Source organism: Cyclopterus lumpus, chromosome 12 (genome assembly GCF_009769545.1).
Source record: "Cyclopterus lumpus isolate fCycLum1 chromosome 12, fCycLum1.pri, whole genome shotgun sequence".
Classification (NCBI taxonomy): domain Eukaryota; kingdom Metazoa; phylum Chordata; class Actinopteri; order Perciformes; family Cyclopteridae; genus Cyclopterus; species Cyclopterus lumpus.
The window spans coordinates 12,388,346-12,407,751 of NC_046977.1; the positions used below are offsets into that span (position 1 = coordinate 12,388,346).

Below are 19,406 nucleotides of genomic sequence, written 5' to 3' on the forward strand. Positions count from 1 at the left end.
GTACTCAGTTTTAAAGCAAACTTGAATTACAACTAAAACCAACAAAAATGTTGCCCCTCATATTTCATCCTCGAATTCTCAACTAAGTTCCCCGATTGACGTTGTTCTGCTCATTTATGACGCCGCCCCCCCCCCCCCCCGACCCCCCTTGGCCTCATTCGTGTGACGCCTCTGATTTGTTACCGTCGCAATGAAAAAGTTCAGACTTCTTGATATCGGCTTGATGTTATAGCCCAATGACGTGAACATGTGTGAGACCTCAGTGGAGGAGAAAAAGGAACTGAAAATCATTACTTTTCTAAACACTTTTTTTTTTGGTGCATGTTCAAATACTGATTTTCAAATAACAAAGGGAGAGCGCTGCTACTCACTATGCCGCATCACTGATGCAGTTGTTTGGTGCAGGTGCTTGTGTTCAGCGTGCGGCGGCATCATTTCAAGTGAGATGCGTCAAACGGTTTCGTTTGACACATCTCACTTCAAATGATGCCGCTGGCACATTGATATGAGGCCGCAGTGCGAACAGTTGACGATAGGTTGATGAATCGATATTCCGGTTCTCAACAGGCTAATGATTTTTGGAAGGCGATCAACCGTTACATAAATGTATCCACCACACAAAGATATTCCCCAAAGCGTGCTCGCTACTTTTCTTGCAAATGTCAAACGAAGCCAGCGCGCCGCTGAGCGAGAGCAGCGAGAGTTTTGTCAGCCGAGCTCGCCGAACACTCCAACTCTCCACATGTGGGAATCTGACTGTGATGATGTTTGCTCTGGTTGCACACAGCCACCCCACTCCACCTCAACAAGGGGGCACATTTCCATGACAAAGGACAATTATTGACTTTCATTGGCTGCGCTTGCTTTGATATCAGCAAGGGGTGTGTCTGTGTGTCTGTGTGTCTGTGTGTCTGTGTGTCTGTGTGTATGTGTGTGTGTGCTGGAGAGGGTGGGGGGGTGGGGGGGGGTGGGGGGGGGAGGAGAAGAAACAGGGGGACCTGATGAAAGGAGCCGAGTGGGAAAATGCACTCGCTGACCCACAGTGCACTAACAGAAGAGGAGGATCACAGTGGAAAGAAAGAAATCATTCATTAAGGTTTTCTTTCTTTCTTTTCGCTCTGCTCCTGTTTTCTGTATTCTCCCTCACTTTATCGCTTATGTTTTCTTCCTGTCTATCTCTTTCCATCCCGTAACCTCCCACTTTAAAAAAAAAAAAAAAAAAACTTTCTTTCTTTGTAACTGGCTATGACTGATTCCCCCCCCCCCCCCACACACACACACACACACACACTCCCCCTCCTCTCCCTCCTCCTCCTCCTCCCTCAACAGCCATAATTTAAGGGGCTGAAAAGGCACGGCGAGCGGAGAAAGAGGAGAGGAGAGAGCTGAGAAAAAGGGGAGACCTTGCAGATGAGGGCCTTCCTTCACGGACGTGGCACAGATGTGAGGGTGGTTTTGTGAAATGAGTCGGGGAGGGGCGCGATAGGCTAATTTGCGTGGCATAAAGACGGGGCCCTTTTCATATGCAGAGCGCTACTTTGATGCGCGGCCGATGAAAGCTGGAGGGAGCGCAGGGGAGACGAGAGGAGAGGGTGACGGAGGGGTTCTTTGTCCCCTGACAAGAAGGCATCTGCTCCAGGCTGCCCTCATCTCCTCCTCTCCTCTGCTACACCGAGGCTCCCACAATGGGCCAGCCGACAGAGAAAAGTGCACCTTAGAAAGCAGAACATGAACACACAAAAAAAACCTGCCGCTTGGGTAGGTCTGGTTGGCGTACGGGTATGCATATCAATACAGAATTCATTTGACAAAGATCTCAGAGTGCACGCACACAGACAAATACGTACACACATGCACACTGAATTGTAAAAACATGCAGACGTACTGTAGACACATTTACAAAACACATCTTCACTCTGACTGATTGCTCCCATTCAGAAACAAATAAGCCATACAAACTTTCCTCTTTTCTGGGGCTCGAGATCAATGGATTGCAGGGTGAAAGGTGTGCGTGTGTTTGTGTGCATGTGTGTGTGTGTATGGCGGGGAGATCAGAGGGAGAGTACGTGCTGAGGTGAGTGGCGGTGGTTTCTTTTGTGCGTCCGTCTCAGTCTTCTATGTGGAGACCATAGGACCTTCAGAGTGTGTATGTGTTCATGTGTATTTGTGTGCATTTATGCATATGTGTGTCCTCGCGGTACTGATCATAGGCGGCCGGCTCACCAGGGCCCTCTCACCAAACACTGGGCGATTTCACGCTCACACAATAGCTGAGTCTCTGCAGCGCAGAGGGGTTGAGGGAAACTCAAACTGTCTCCTAATAGTTCAGTAGATCTAAGTGTTGTACTCAGTCAACGGCCTATTTGGGTTTGTGGATCCCATCGAGGTTTCTGACACTCAAGAATGCTTCACAAAAAGATATGGGTGAGATGCATGTGTGAATTGTGTCCATGCTAGCTGCGTGGCTCCAGGCCCACCACTTTGGCCCAGACTGAAATATCTCAATAACTATTCAACGGCTTATGAGGACATGTTGAACATATATTTCAGATGATTAATACAGTGCCGCTGGCTGTTGCTCTTGTTTGGATGGGTTTGCGTCTGCGATCGACGGTGACAGATGAACAAAATCTTCCTTCTTCTTGGAAACCTATTTCTATCTTTTTGTTGTAAGTTAATATTATCAGTGTCCATCTAGGCCGATTTTTTTTTTTATATTTAAGTGAACATATTTATAATTTTATGAGTTTTAGAGAACTATGAGGCCAGAGAGCCTTCAGAGGTTCAATCAGCGTAACACAAATACATTGATCAATAACTAATTGCCGTTGTCTCCTAGGTGATCTTTGCCCTGAACCAGACGTTATTACAGCAGGAGTCTTTACGGGCAGGAAGCCTACAGGTCCCGTACACCACCGAAGACCTCATCAGACACTACAACTGTGGAGATCTCAACTCCATCATCTTCAATCAAGACACTTCACAGGTCAGTCTCATTTTATCTTATCTCACCGTATCTCACCTTAACTTACCTTACATTACGTCAGCTTATCTTATGTAGCAGTGGACTTTAACTACTTTCAATTTAGTTAATAAGCTAAGAGTAATTTTGACCCCTTGACCTTTTGGAGTGTCCCAGTGACATGACCCTTAACCTTTTACCTTCACCCCTAACCCTCTGACCGAACTTTCACCCCCCACATCTCCTCCTACACCATCCCTTCTACCAGCCTCTATATACCATCGCCAATTTACTTCTTCTTCTGTTCTTCCTTCCATTATCCTTGCCATGTCTTTCTCTCTTTTGTGTTTGCTATTCTTCCTCCTAACAATCCCAGTTCACCTTCGTCACTTCAGATACACATTTTAATGTGTTTTTAGAATTCCTTTTACTTTGTGATAATTGAATGAAAGTGCTGGGAAGGACAAAAAAAAAGAAAGAAATCTCCTTTCCACCTCGGTGGCTTGACTGAACCATCACCCTTGCACCCTCTAGGTCCCTAACTTCAATAATGTGACACTGCCACCCAGCGAGCAGGTGACCGCCCAGGAAATAGACAGCTACTTTCGACGGGAACTCATCTACAAGAGGAATGAGAGGATGGGGAAGAGGGTCAAGGCACTGCTAGAGGAACACCCTGACAAGAGCTTCTTTTTCGCATTTGGAGCAGGTTGGTGCTAACGATATACTAGAAACAATGACACGGGGTATAGAAACAAAGTGTAATATGTCATCGGTATTTATTGACTATCTCCACAGATGCCGGTGTTTCAGGCTAAAATGTCAGACCAAAAGAAGGTATCTTAGGTCTTTATTTAGTCTCCGTTCATCAAAGCACTCAATGAGATTACTTTTATCTCCCCAACAAAATGACTTAAATTCTTCTTTTTGTTCGGAGAGCACTTCTGCAAAGGACAGCTTAACAAACTGAGCAGCTTAACAAACTCATGTAGACAAAGAGAAAACAAGAAAAAGGGGACAGGAATCCCAGTTGAGAGGTTAGTTAGAGAGGTGGAACTCGCTGATTAACTTTCTCTCTCTGATTTGCAAAGGCTCCTTTCAGAAAAAGAAATATAGTATTGAATTGTACTTATATATATATATTTTCACAATCCTTCTTTTCTGTATTGCATGTGACAAACACAATGTTTTGTCTTTCACAATGTTTCCCAGGACAAATACACATTTTCCTCTTCTCCTTCTCACTGTTTGTTGACTCTATTGAAAAGCAGCTCAGCAATTGATCAGCGGCTTAGACCAGATGAAACCATTGATCTACAGCTTCATCAGCTGAGGGTCCAAATGAAACATTGTTGTGTTGGGCAGAAGCTCAATAAAACATCCTTTTATCAGTTCAAGACTGACCAGAAACATCTGGCCTGTTTGAGTCCTTTCACACAGTTTTAGACATGTCAGTTCAATTCTTTGAATTCCTCTATAACTTTGCAGCAACCTCACAAGAGCCTGATAAGAGACTTGACTTAAAGGGAGTATAAAGGGACCAGATAACAGCAAAGACGATTCCACAAAGTTGTCTATTTAAGCACGGATGCCTCTTTGTGTGTGTGTGTGTGTGTGTGTCTGTGTGTACCATTGTGTTTCTTGGTTTCACAATTTATATCTAAAGCAGACAGATAGTTTTTATGTCATGCCAAACATTTAACCCACAAAAGATAACGCTTTATATCTCACGTCAAAAAGATCACATCTTTCAAGCACACATGCAAACCAAAAGGTAGAGCACGTCTTTAAGTGCAGCAGTTCAAATGAATTATGCACTGAATAGCAGAAGAAAGAAGACAAAGGCCACAAACCTAAATATATATACAGTACATAAGTGCAAATGACATCTGCAGGTAAATTACAGGGTCATTGAAAACGTAGTGTTCATTATTGTGGCCAGGTTTCTAGCAGCGTTTCAGCACCAAGAAATAAGCATTTCAGCAAGATTCCGATGCAAGAAACAATTATTACAATGATTATTGTCTCAATTATTCGATAAATCCTTTGGTCTATCTGAAAATTCCTGCAAGCCAAGGGGATGTATTCAAATTGCTTGTTTTATTTGAACAACATATCTTAAGTCTAGCTATTAAGTTATCACAGAAATAACTAAACTTAGCACTTTTCTTACAATTAATCAATTATTGCTTGACTAGTTGACTAATCATTACAGTTCTAAATATTTTTCATTTATTGATTTATTCATAATTTTGTAATATAAATTTGTAATATAAATTTCACTCAAGGCAAGTGTTCATAAATCCATTCCAATCGAACTTTAATTATCACACTTTCAATTAACATTTTTAATAATTAACGAATAAACTAATTTCTTCACATTATACAATGTACCAAAAAAAGAGAACATTAAACAGATCCAGGATAAATGTAACTATTCATCATGAATCTCTAATCAGATGTAAAGAAATAATTGTGTCTACATTATAATTTAATAAAAATGTACTACAGCCTAAAGCTTAAATTATAATGTCCATTCAACATACTCATTGATGGCACAATATGGACTTTTAGTCAATGTATCATTGAAACTCTAAAATATGTTTACAGTGAAGGGCACATACACATTGGAAAGAATCTGCTCGCCACAAATTAGATTTGCGAAGCTTATTATAGGATATGTATGGAGGAGAGGGGATCACATTTTAGTTTACTTGTGATGACATCGCCAGAAACATCCTCCACCAAAGTTTCTTCGGTCAGTCAGAAGCAGAGAAGCTGCAAAGTTGGAGCAGAGAGAGAGAGAGAGAGAGAGAGAGAGAGGCCTTCACAGTCTGTTGGTCTCTGAGCTGACAGGAAACAGCTGAGGAAAAGCAGACACACACTCACACATACACACTCAAACCCTAACAAGGAATACATTTCACGACGCGTCCCAGAGGAGGTGCCTTTACAAGGGCTTGGTCTAAAAAGGTGTGTGCCTCTGTGTGTACTTATGTGTGTGTGTGTGTCTGTATGTGTGTGCATGTTTGACTGTGTGTGTGAGCCGGTGAGTGAAAGTGATACGGGCAATCAGCCCAGAAGCACTAGTCTTAGACATACGGAGGGCAGGTTGGGTCGGCATGTTCAAGGAACGGGATTAGGATGCACGCACATGTGCATATGCATGAACACACACACAAAAATGTACACACATACACACACACACACGCACACACACAAATTCACCAGCCCCCAAGACAGATTGGAGAAAAATGTGTCCCTAATTATCCCTGGAGGGGGTCAGAGGACACACACACACACATACACACACACAACAAAGGAGCCCATTATGTCGGCGTACTCAACCCTCTGTTACAGTCATGTGTGAGGGCAGTCTTATCAGTGACCATCTCCCGTCTCTGAATCTTTACAAATGGACGTCTTGACAGATTCAGGATGTGATTATTGAGCATTTCTGATAATGATTTTCTAAAGTGTCAGTCTGAGGTGTTGCAGTGACCAGAAACGTGGAAAGAACCTCAAATTCTAATGCTGCAAGCTTCAGTTAAATTATGATTTCTAGGAACTTCATTCAGACTTCAAACTAAATCGTATTCAGACGAAAAAGCCACATATTTATCATACTTCTCTCCCAGAGTAATGATCCCATTAGCATGCAGAGGTCGGCCTGCACATTCCTGACTGACCTATGTGGAACATTGTTGAGGGTTTCCATTTTTCCCCATAAGCTTTATTGCCACAACAAGTTAACAAAACTGTTTGTCCACCATCATTTATTCCCTCTCAACTTGGCTGGCTGGATGCAGATTACGCTTCGCCGAAGATTTAGTGTTTGTGGAAGCCTCACTCATGTTTGTTTGTCAGAATTGATAAAAAGTACACTGCAACAACTTTTAATCTGATAAGGGAAGCACAGTTGTCCAAAAATACCATCATATTAAAGTGATGATGAACGTGGATCAATAATCATCCTAAACAAAAAAAAAATCATCTTTTAGCTGTCCATTATTGCTGCTGTAAAACACAAAGCTCCTCTTGTAGATCATCAACCTTCACCTGTAGTTGAATAACTACTTGGCCATATGAAGGACAAATGTTATACAATCTTAATTGAAAGAACTCCACAACAAATATGATCATGTAAAGTATAACAACAGTGAAACAAATAAATGTTTTTTGTCTGTGTCTAAGGGGGAAGAAATATTTAGTGATTTATTTTTTTAGTTTTGTGGAAAATGTTTATGGAGAAAGCATTAATGGTCGACTGCCGCACACTGCCAAACCAGAGCTAACAATTTCTAACCCTAAATGATTTCTCATGTGCTTACAGCATCACACGCAATACACACACACACACACACTGCCATGCACTCATTATCCCACTGTCTTGTTTCTTAGTGTACTTTGTGGACCAAGTCTCAAGACAAAATCAATTAGACATCTACATCTATAATATAGTATATAGCATCTTATGATAATTGTTACCAAGAAATTCAGGGCTTAGCCTGAACGCCCTCGGTGCGATTTACTTTTGTCTGGAACCACGTACACGCCAAACCACACTGGATGAGAAATAACACAATAAAAGAGGTAAAAAAGTTTGTGAGAAACTATTTTGAGAGATTGTCCAATTAAAATGAAGTATTCAACTGGTCAGCAAAAAAATCGTAAAACTCGTAGTCAGGCCTCCCATACATGACTTCATATCACTTCTAAGACACAGATTATTTGGTTGTATCCAGACTCACCAGAATGAGGCCTGTGACTTTGCCTCCCAGCTCTCGCTGTTGGAGGAACGATGTTTTCGCAGCGGTCTGGTCAGAGTGGTGGTCAGAGAGGCTCAAGCCAAACAAACACAAGTGGTCACTGGTCATCACCAGCGGAACACACACATCTTTATGTCTCGCTCGTCTCTCTCGCTGCACACTTGCTGCCTTTCTTCGTCCCCCACCGTGTACTCACTTTATTTTTTTTGTGTGTTTAGTGTTTTTAAAATCCGTCTGCATCGCACACATTTCTGTAGACTGCATTTTGAGCTTCATTTCAAAGAGCCGTGAGACAAGAACAAAGAGAAAGTGAGCCAGATGATAAGAGCTGCTGGCAACAGTGTTGTGTTTATGTAGCGCACGCCCACAATGACCACCCAGAAGTTTATTTACTATTATGTGGGCGTTGCGAGATTTATGGAATAAGAAACATAGCATGCAACACAACGTTCTTTATCCCAGTTTTCCCTGGATAGCCTTCAACCTCTGTGCTAGATTCAACTAAAAAGGTGTCAGTAGGGTAACAGAACTGTTGGCTCGACCTTTACTGACATCCACATGCAACAATCATTGAACAAAAAGGCTCTGACAGCAGTTTTGGAATTTTGGCAAGCTTTCGGTGCTGCTCGTTTTTGTTCAGCAACCAAACCTGCCTGCTGGCTTAAGTCGTATTTTTGTCAGATGAGACTTGCCAGTTCTTGCACTCTGTCGAGGAGCGTTTTGAATGTCAGCTGGCCTGCAGTATTTTTGGAGGAGTAACTTAAAGTAAAGCGCTCTGGTTGTATCCATAGGGGAAGAAATTAAGTTTTCTTCCAGTTTTCCGACGTGTAACCAAACCGCTGCCCACTCTTACCCTGCTCTGACTGGAGGGTATTGTCATGCCTCGCTATACTTTACTGTATTTTAAGTAAATACCTCCTGGAAATTTGTCCTTTCCCCACCCCGTCTGTTTGTCTGAAATACCACGGCCATCACTCAACATAAATGATGATGTTTAAAAAGCGCCATATGTTCAGACAGGCATATGGAAGCGGTTATTGCTGTGCTCTATAGGTACAGTAACCCAATCCATGTATACAATCTCAACCCACGTTCCCTTTATAATCTCGGCCATACCCTGAGTTTAATAAAACGACGTGTTTACATATCGCTGATGGCTGAGGGCTTCAATTCTGTCGGCTCTTACTAATTCTTGCTTTTCCCCACCCTTCAGTGTGAACTTGAATGCATCAATGTTACTCAACCCCAAGCTGCTTAGCACATCATGATTCCCCTCAAACCACAAATTTAAATATTTGCGGTGGCGTAATTGCCAGTGTGGTTGACAGGCTCTGGCGGTTACTGTACTTTGACATGTTTGACTCTTTTCACAGACAATTACGGTTCACCTTTTGGATCTTTTGCTTTTAGGTTGTTAGGGCCACGCTAAAGTGAATACCCCTCGGTTAGTGAGCTGTTTAGTGTGGTGGGTAGACAGTAATAAATGGAGCTGCGGCTCATGACAGATGTTGACATGAAATCATAACTCACACAGAGCACCTTGACTTGTCAGTGTGTGGGTAGCTGTCGGTACTGGAGAGGGGAAATAGTCACTTAATACCCGACTGCAGTTTAAGAGTCAGCACCGTGTACTGACTGGACCAAATATACATTTATAGGTATAATAGTAAACAAAAAGGACAATGACATAACTTGTTAAAGGTGGTATTTTGTGTGCTTTCTGGTGCACAGTCACCTTGAGCATCTGATCCTATATGTAATATGCAAATAATATTATATAATGAGAAAAAAGAGCAGTTTTTAACATTTTAATCATGCTGTCATCACTGGTGTTCTGTACGCCCTGGTGGGACGCAGTGCAGCCAAACTGTTCAAACCCACAGACCTTTTTAAACAAGAAGGTTCTTAAGATCACACATATGTCTTTTATGTTGGAATTTCTTCTAAAATGATGCACAAGACATCTAGAATATTTTCATTGGACTGGATGATGCAGCCATAAAACATATGCAGCACAGCTCTCATAAACGTATGGAGCACAGCCCTCAGTATAAACATCTTAAATCTTAAAAAAAACTGGTGCAGAATATACCGTACATTATACAGTCTTGGAATTAGATTATTTAAATTCATTTAACAAGCGTCGTAAGAGGATATAGGGAATTTTTTAAAACATTAAATAGATGTCTATCAAATGCATTTTTTAATATAGACCATGCTTTAACTACCCCTGTGCTCAGATTTATAGCTGATTGAATGGACATTCCTATTCCCAGGCCAAATCTTACACATAACTGGCCAAAATCCCTCCAGTCTGTTTTCACACTGAGAACTACATCACTGCGGTCGCTGCCCTCTGTTGCTTTTTTTCTTCCCCAGATGGTGTGAACGTCAGAAACGTGGTGCTTTTTTCACAGCACCTCACCCTCATAAACAGCCAGTTTACAACTGTTTGGGGCAGTCGCTGACATGAATACACACATGTCATACAGCACCATTAAAATCCAGACCAGACCTACCACACACTTGGTAGGGAAGGGAGCAGCCAGGGGCGAAATGTCCGGGCCAAACCTGGATTAAGTCCTGGATTTAAATTAGCACGACACCTTCATGCTGTAACTTTTTGTCAGTTTTTTTTTAAATATTACATTTTGTAGAACTATTTATTTGACTGGCATATAGACAAACATCCTCACAGCCAAACATCAATCACTGAACATTTTTAAAGGCACTGACAAATATTATCCTGCAAATTTGAAAAAAAAAAAAATCAATTGGGTGATTTTGTAATGCAATGACAAACAACACACAGTATTTATTTGTTTGTTTTGCATCTCCTATCAATGCTAAATTATATGCTTGATTTGGGTGAAAAAGATCTCAGGAGTGTCGGCTTATAAAAATGTCCCGTATTCCTCAAGAGCTTGCACTTAACACTGCACCTCCTTGTTCACTCGTTTAGCCAATGTGTATCGATATTGAATATGTTGCGTGTCCAAATTGTACTAAATTCGGGACCTCCTGTGGGTCCCCAGCAATACCAAGCGTGAAGTAGATCAGATGACCGTTACTCGAGATACGCTAAGCGCATACTCACAGACAGTCGCCCCTTTCACACAGAGGTTTGCCTTTTGACTACATGTTATTTTGTGCTCCTGGGAGATAAAAAAAAAAACGTCAATTAGCAGCAAACCTACTGAAACCAAGAATGGCAGCGAATTAAGTAGACAACAAGGTCGGAGAGTTCCTTACCCTCCGAATAGAGGACCTTAACACTCAATGCACCTGCCAATATTTCTTAGGAAAGCAGTCGATAGACTGTATATAAGAGGTGGACAGAGTCATTGTGACGCCACCCATTGGTTTGTGAACTGCAGTTTTGAATCCTCAAGTTCGGCTATTTGTCCGTCGCCATCTTGGATTACGGCTACCGCCATCTTGGCCTTTTGCAACCAGTGAACGGAAGTGACCATATTTGGACTGCGGAGGAGTGATGCAGAGATGCCGTATATGGCTCTGGTAGCGGCAGTGACCTGTCAATCATAGTAAGTCCGCCTTAAAGCAAACTCCGCTTTATGGTCTATTTTTACTATAAATGGGACCATCTTTTTTATAATGAACATCATGTTGTATTGAAGAAAACTTGAAACTATCGATTGAGAAACTCACGTGTACCATGTTTACTGAGGTGATAAATCAGGTGAGAAGAAGGGTCATTTACTCATAGACTTCTATTCAATCAGACTTGTTTTTGCAACCAGAGGAGTCTCTCCCTGCTGGCCGGTAGAGAGAATGTAAGTTTTAAGACACTTCAGAATTTCTTTCACTGTTCAGAACCGGAGATTTCCGCCTGTGTTAAGAGTATTTCCCTGTTTTTCACCAGAGTATGCCGCCTGGATAATCCTCAACATTTCAATGCTAGTTGATTTGGCGGAGCCTGTGGTTACTGGTGGTAGCAGCATGCAGGGTTGAATACTCATGATGCTTGAATTCTGGAGGCGGAAAACACACCTTGAAGCAACTTCTTTGTCAGATATGATAGAGGAGCAACTGGTGTTCCGGTTTACAGTAAAACCAAATAAGCCTTGAGATAAAGAAATCAGTCAATAATCGATCAAATACTTAGTGTTTCGCCAGTTGAATGCCTTTAATGCAAACTAGTAATTCTATCTCAGCCCCCTCCCACGGCCTTATCAAGTAAAGTTACTGCTAATGCAAACCAAACATGTTTTACAATGGATTCCATGTATGCATCGTTGCCTAGGAATCTCTCCTGCAAGTCAATAAATAGATATGTCATCAATATTCCGATCTATATCTTTATATTACATTTATTTACCAGTGACAGTACAATTCTTCATATTTCCTTTTACTGCTTTAAGATGCATCCATTCACAACACGCAGAGAGTCGTCATGACGTTTCTTTTATGGGATGTGAAACACTGATTCACTGACCATGTGTCTGGTCTTCTAGTCCGTCTGTATGGAGCTTCCTTTTGATCTCCTTCCTCTTCAGAAGTGAAATATTACCTGACATATTTACGATCCTAAATACAACCCATACAACCATGAAACACATTCTACCAGTGGGACGTTAACATGTCAGGAGCATCTGCAATGTATCATGTGGTACATCTATGTCTGTTCTTAAATTGGAGGATAAAGCTGTCAGCCACTCTAAAAACTGGCTGTTAGGCTGCAGAGTGAAAGGCACCTAAACATATACATTTTGTTGCACTCATCGGGTCAAAGGCCTCAAACTCTGCACTTGAAAGACATATTTCATACAGCCCACACTTCTCTCCCAGTCATAGCAGGGGAAGCTTGTCACAACAGCTTGTTTTGATTTATTGAAAGAGTTGAACTCCTCACCCCTGACCCCATTCAAACCCAGCAGTATTTCCGTATACACCTGGAACTGACTCTTAATGTGCCAGCCATGGGGCTAAAATATTATTTGGACCACAAATGCCTCACTTCTATATGAAATAAAAAGGGTAAGGAAAATGACATATGTAACTAGCGAGCAGTGCATTTATTGATGATTCTGAGTGGGAATTGTTACGCAGGAGCGGTCCCTTTTCATTTTAGAGGTAAAACATAAAGGAGAGCAACACACTGGCCAGAGGGGATGAAGATATGAAGAGACAGATGAAAACATGACTTGTGTGTTTTGTGGCTTCCACTCTCTCCCTCGCTTACTGGAATCCTTTTTTGTTTTATTGGAGTGGGGAGTTTTCTGATTGGCTCTATGAATGAGCCTACTTGGTTGGCCTTGCACGGCTGATGCCACAGAGCACTGGTTTGAGTTTTTATCCTGAAAATGAGCTCAAATATATATACATATATATATATATATATATATATATATATATATATATATATATATATATATATATATATATATATATATATAACTTTTATTTATCTTATAAGACTCCTGAAATGTCAGTCAATTTATATTATATTATTATATTTTTCACAGTGTAGATTTTATAATTCTATTTGTCTTAAGTACTAAAATGTATTACGCAAATTAAAGAAAGCTTTGTGAAATTGTGTGATGCCAATCTCTGTTGCGGAAATGGCAATATAATCAGCTGCATTCACAAACAGGCTCAGTTTTGATTAGCTCATGTTGAAATTACTGTCGTAGCTTTTATAACGTATTTTTACAACACTAAAGGGCTGGAGCAAATGAGAGAGTGTAAATAAAGAAATATGATTTTCCGTTTATGTTAAGGCTGTTTCAGATGATGTAGTTGGTACCGATTTAAAAGTTGGCCATGTTTCATTCGCAGGGAAGCAGGAAAGTTTTTGAACAACTAAGCTCGCTGTTCTATTTAGAGCTAGTTAACTGGGGATAGAGGATAGAATGATTAAGGAGGAAATGGGATGAATGGAGGTTTGCTAATTGACAAAGAGAGACAAATCTTTCTGTCGTAGTAACTAAATGGAAGATAAAAAGAAGGGAAAAAAGACCGGTTAAGATAACACAGCCAAAAACAGAGCCTTCATTCCTTGAATCTGCTCCTAGTTATAATCTAGACCTCGATCACAGATGATCTGCAGGCCTCATTTGACATCTACAAGATCTCTGGCAGATTGCTCAAATCAACTGGGCACAAAATTGTCCCCCAGGCCACGTGTTTTAGATAGAAGCTCTGTGAGAGAAACATCAGAGAAAAACTACAACGTGGAATGCTTTTTTAAAAAGTGACCCCGCATTCGACTCCCCATTGGTATCCTCTTTCTGTACTGGGAGAAATGAAAGGCTGAGCAGAGACTCGCAGCAGGACGCGAGGCTGGCCAGGATCATGTGTTTTGAGTGGAGGCTGCAATATGCAAACCGAATGAATACATTTCGGAAGGTTCGGACGAGCAAAAACACGTTTGGGGAAAAGAAACACTGTTCTGTCTCAGAAGTCCTGCTGGTTGAACGAGCTGAAAGATTGTGATCAAACCTCCAGTGCAGAACAGTATGCAATTGATTTAAATACAACACACAGCGGGTTGTGTTGCTTGGTGGAAACCATTCTCAATTTCCTAACATAAGTTCACTTTGGATTAATTTAAAACTTGTTGGTGCTGTTTTAGACAAATGGTTTTACTGATGCCAATCTCGTCCTTTTGAACCCACACTCCACCCTTCAGCTCTGCAGTGTGTGAAGCCTCATTCCGTCAGTAAGGTGGATCACAGGGGTTCAGAGCTTTCTTTTGGGCTTGCAACCTCGCTTGCAGGACCTTATCACAAATTGCATTACACTACATCTATGTGTGGGGGCCATTTCAACCAAAGACTGAGATCATTTTTATTTGAGCATAACGATGAACAATTATACAGTAATGCATGAGAAAAAAGCAAAGATTAGAAAACATAATCAGAAAAATAAATTACATTTTGTAATTCTGTCTCGCCCTCGCCCCAGATTCATCTTTTAAACCGTCAGGGAGGAGGGCCAATGGTTAAGCATATCTACCAGAACCATACACATGTTATCTTCCAAATGTAGATTTATGCGTGGTAATGGCAAACTGAAGAAGAAAAAATGTCCTGGATATTTTATTAATAGCAAAAGTTTATCTACCAAGCTTTTACTTGCACCTGAGAAAATGTACTCAATTAGAAGATAATTCAAACACTCAAAGGTATTTTCCTGAATTGGATTCTATCAGTAGTGTAAAGGAGATTTACATAAGTACTGTATACTTAAGTACAATTTTGAAGAGTTTTACTTTCATAAAACTGTATATAACTACTCTAGGCAATGTCAGTGTCATATTGTTCTTTTTACATCACCACATCCATTGTACACCTACAGTTACTATGCAAATAGAGATTTTACACACAAACAATGTTTCTTTTATATGGCACTTTAGAGTCGACATAAAAAACTCAGCCAACCTGAGGCCAGGTAGCCCCCCCCCCCTCCACACACACCCCCACCCCGCCCCTCTTAAACTGCTTTGAAAATCTCCTTTCACTCGCTTTTATTGTAGACAGTATTTCTAGATAAAAAGGAGACAATCAGTGGCAGCGACATTCAGAACTAGCAGTGCTCTGGTGGACTTTGTTAAAAACTGCTCACTTTTACGGAATTTTCTAACTTTGATCACAGTTTCATATGACCACAGGGAATAAGCTGGTGTGTGCTCAAGCGCCATAATTTATTGGCATAAAGAGCCAAACTGAGGAGAGTGTAGAGACTATTGCAGTCTGACAGATGTAATCCCTAACACGGCTCCAGAGTGCTGTGTGCCACCACAAATGTTGAATGTGAGTTTATTTAAAAAACAACCTCACACCACAGGCCTCTTATGTGCTCTGTTTCTCATTTATTTTCAGCATAAATTCAAAGTTGCTCAGCACGATCTCAAGGGAACTATTTAGCCGTTTTTACCCCGACGATAAACACGGCAAAACATAATTCATGTAAAAGAAAAGACAACATGACTCAAATGTTGGGATGTGTAATGATCCATCTTTTTAATTTCCACAATTTAACATAAAGCTGCAGGCAAATTATACATTTTGTTTGCAATTCTACTCATGAAGATTTCTTAGTAAGCTAAACAAACGACCTCTCCCACCATTCTGGGCAACTCCCCCAAATACTACCCATAATACATTTCACTTCGATGCATTTTAACCGAACATCACTCATCAACATGTGTCTGCGGTAGGGAAACTTTGAGATGATTCTACTTTGAGATAATACCCAGATACAACATATAAGGTGTCCGTATATGTGAACATTACAGATGAGGTGGAGGTGAAGAAAGCACATTTTCTCTGCTACAGTAACACCTACTCTATGTTTAACGTTTTTATGATTTAGGACTTTTAGAATTGAGAAGATCTGGCTCATTTAAGAACAACTTTTTTATGCATCTCTTCAAAGAGTTTCATTCAAGACCTTTTCTAGACCCAGTCTCCATGGTTTTGCTTTGGAAATGGTTGGAAAACCTGCATGCCAAACTAAGGTATCACTTCAAATAGCCCCGGCTTCACCCCTGTTTTGTATAGCAGACTTTACATGGGCACTGTGTCAAGATACAGTCTACACAGCCTCGATAGAGAGGTGTTTAAGCCCGAAACCGAAGGCCTTACAGGATGCTCTTATCCTCAGCCATCGCAGTCTGGCATCTGACGACTCAACATTCCTGTGTTGTTTTGGATGACTTTTCCCTTTGTCTCGATTCCTGTTCTTCTTTCTATGTTAAATTGAGCAATTGACATCAGCGCTTATTCTCCTCGTCTCTGCTTCTGTCTTACTTGCACTGTTTATTTTTGTCTTTTTTGTCCCGAGGTTGTTTTTGCATCGCCTTGTTTTTCTTCTTCCCTCCAGCTCTGTGTCTGTTTATGAAATAGAGATCATATCAATTTGACAATAAAGCACTGACCCATTGAATTCAGCCTTTTTCTGAGCTGTGCGTCTCACTATGGCTGAGGGAAATTGAAAGAGAAATGTTTTGGTGGTGGTTGAGATGTTTGCATTCAGAAAGGCTTATTTCATTAAACAGACCTGTATTTGTGCCCTTTGCTTCCAGTTTTAGGTCTTTCAAATTCATACAACCATATCACTGCTGTGTTTCATCACAGCTTTCTCATACCACTAGTATCTTCCACTCATGAAGTCATAATAGATTGTAATATTTTGTATATATTAGACTTATTATCCATTATTAGTGTTCATATATATATTTTACACAAAGTACAAATCCTAAATTATACTGAATCACATTTTTTTTTTTATAGTATCAATGACACTTCCAGTATCAAAAATAAAGATTGATATGCCAGAACAAATTTGAATAAATACCATTAAAATATGATTGAGTTTGTGCTGAAAAGAAATATACCATGCATGTGAGGTAAAGGCATTTTAAAAGATGTATGACAAAATATAAATATGAATGCACAGAAAGTCATCAAAAATAACCAAAATCATCCAGAACTGAATGTTAACAACTATAGATAGATGCGTTATTTAGCCATGTTAGAACTGTAGCTCCCCTTACACATGCAGATGGCCGTAGTGTATTGTCTGAAGGTGTGCTAAAAAAATGTAGATTTAAAATTTTCATTGGACAAGAGGAAATTATGACATCATGCTCAGAAACAAGGCCCATACAGTAGGTCATTAACGGCTGAGCAGCAGAAGCACTAAAACAACATGTGGAGGTTTATTTTGGCCCAGTCAGTAGTTTCAACCTAAAACTGGACTTCACTCTTTCTTCATCAATCTATGTTTTTTAAATTTTTTTACCAACATACCTTGGTTTTGGCTACCGAATTTCTCTCCTATGCTATTATATTAAGCATATCCTCATCCTGCAGAGTTTTGAACAAAATGACAACTTATAGTTGCATGCAACATCATCTTAAATGGATTCCAGGCGAAAATAATCATTTTTAAAACTATTTTTCCAGGGCCCATCCAGTGGTAAAGAATCTTGGTGCCTGCTAGGATGAATATTATATTAACATTAAGAGGCTCTTAGGTCTCAACACCACAAGTTGGCTATGTTACATCAATTATCAAAGATTGAAAAAACAACATTAACTGCTGCTATCCAGTAATTGAATTGTGGTTAAGATATGTTAACATAAAGCACTTAGTGCTTCTCTGCTGGATTCTTGTATTCCTGTCGCCATCTAACATTTTAGCAAAGTGGCTCTCTGGATGCCAATGCTGGTTGGTCGAGGGATTCACCGTTTCCATACTGTCCCACGCCCATACTGAAACATTGAAACAACTATTTCATGGATTGCAATTGTGTACGTTCATGGTCCCAATAGGATGAATCCAAAGGCATTTGGTGATCCCATGACGTTTACTCTAGTGCTGCCAAGAGTGTGTTCAACTGAACGCTACCAACAATTGAATGTATTTTACCACAAATGATTCAAGAATGATGAAGTAAAGACTGATATATTACATTATAATGCTATACCTCATAATTACTCTCAACCAGCTTGACAGTATTTCATCATATTGTCACATTTATTGTTGTCTAAAACTTGCACTTGACTGCTAATAGATGAGGTTGAGATTTAATACAGGGGAACAGACTGTCCATCAAAGACATAAAACAGTATGATTGATGATGATGATGAGCAGGGATAAGAAGAAGTGCTTTCTAAGCAAAGCCTGTTTTTTCCAGACATTTGATATGACCGTTAATATAGTTCTGGCCTAGTTTGTAAAGAAGGATGTTGGCTGTGGGATCTTTATGCCAGTGGATAACCAATAATTTTTCTGTTACTTGCCTTTGACATGCCTTTCACTTTTATGGATGGCTTCGTCTCCTTGACTGTTAAAGACCCTGAGCCTTTACTTGACTGTTAGCAACTTGCTGAGCCATACACAGATTTTCCAGTAAAATCTTTGGCTGGTTAGTACATCCAATGTCCTAGAAATGTCAAATCCTAAACGTCAGTCTATTATTTAGAGTTGATAATAGTTTGAGTAGCTTAACTCACTATTTTTTAACATCTCTCTTCCTGCCTGTGTAAGTTATGTTCCTAAAACCACTGCAGTGTCAAATATCTACACAAGAATAGAAAGCCTTAAAAATTGGCCAGTGGCAAGGCATATTCAAGCCAAAAGTGTGTGGCTTTATGCCATTGGCAACTAAAACACAGCATACTATTGACTAAAGAAAGTACCAGACACCTTCACTGTCATCTTTATTCAGGTCTTAGTAGTCGTGATAATAGGCTGATGAGGCCAGCACGCTAGCAGGGAACATGCTAGCTATGGCTATGCGGGCTATAATGGCCTGTAGCGTTTGTTTATCCAACATGCTGTAATGTTATGAGAACTGCTGCTTGGGCCCTGGTTACAAGTTGTAATGTAAATATCGATGTGCATGGAAAAAGAATGCTATTTAAGACTTACCATATGTTCTATTAATTTGAGCCACTGATTGTGGAGGCTGGATGTCTTTCTAAGGACGGATACTGTTGTGGTTCTCATCTGGTCTTCCTCTTACTAAGTAAAAGTGTGCAGAACATAATGAGATCATTTCCCTTTACTTAGAACATAAGTCATCTGTTTTCTAACTTACAATTCCATTTATTTCATTAACATGTAATAATAGTGAAATTAGCCTTTTATGCTAAAAGACATTTATAAAACGACTAAAAACAAAGCAAGCATCATCAATT

The 19,406-nt window shown here is 40.3% G+C and overlaps 1 protein-coding gene across 1 annotated transcript in view; it reads left to right on the top strand.

The window, feature by feature from the left end:
- Window positions 1-19,406, top strand: part of trabd2a (TraB domain containing 2A) — a 50,557-nt gene that overhangs the window by 19,835 nt on the left and 11,316 nt on the right. The window contains exons 3-4 of the mRNA XM_034546998.1: window positions 2,840-2,986; window positions 3,497-3,671. Coding sequence (XP_034402889.1) covers window positions 2,840-2,986; window positions 3,497-3,671 — 322 coding nt within the window. The remainder of the gene's footprint in view (window positions 1-2,839; window positions 2,987-3,496; window positions 3,672-19,406) is intronic.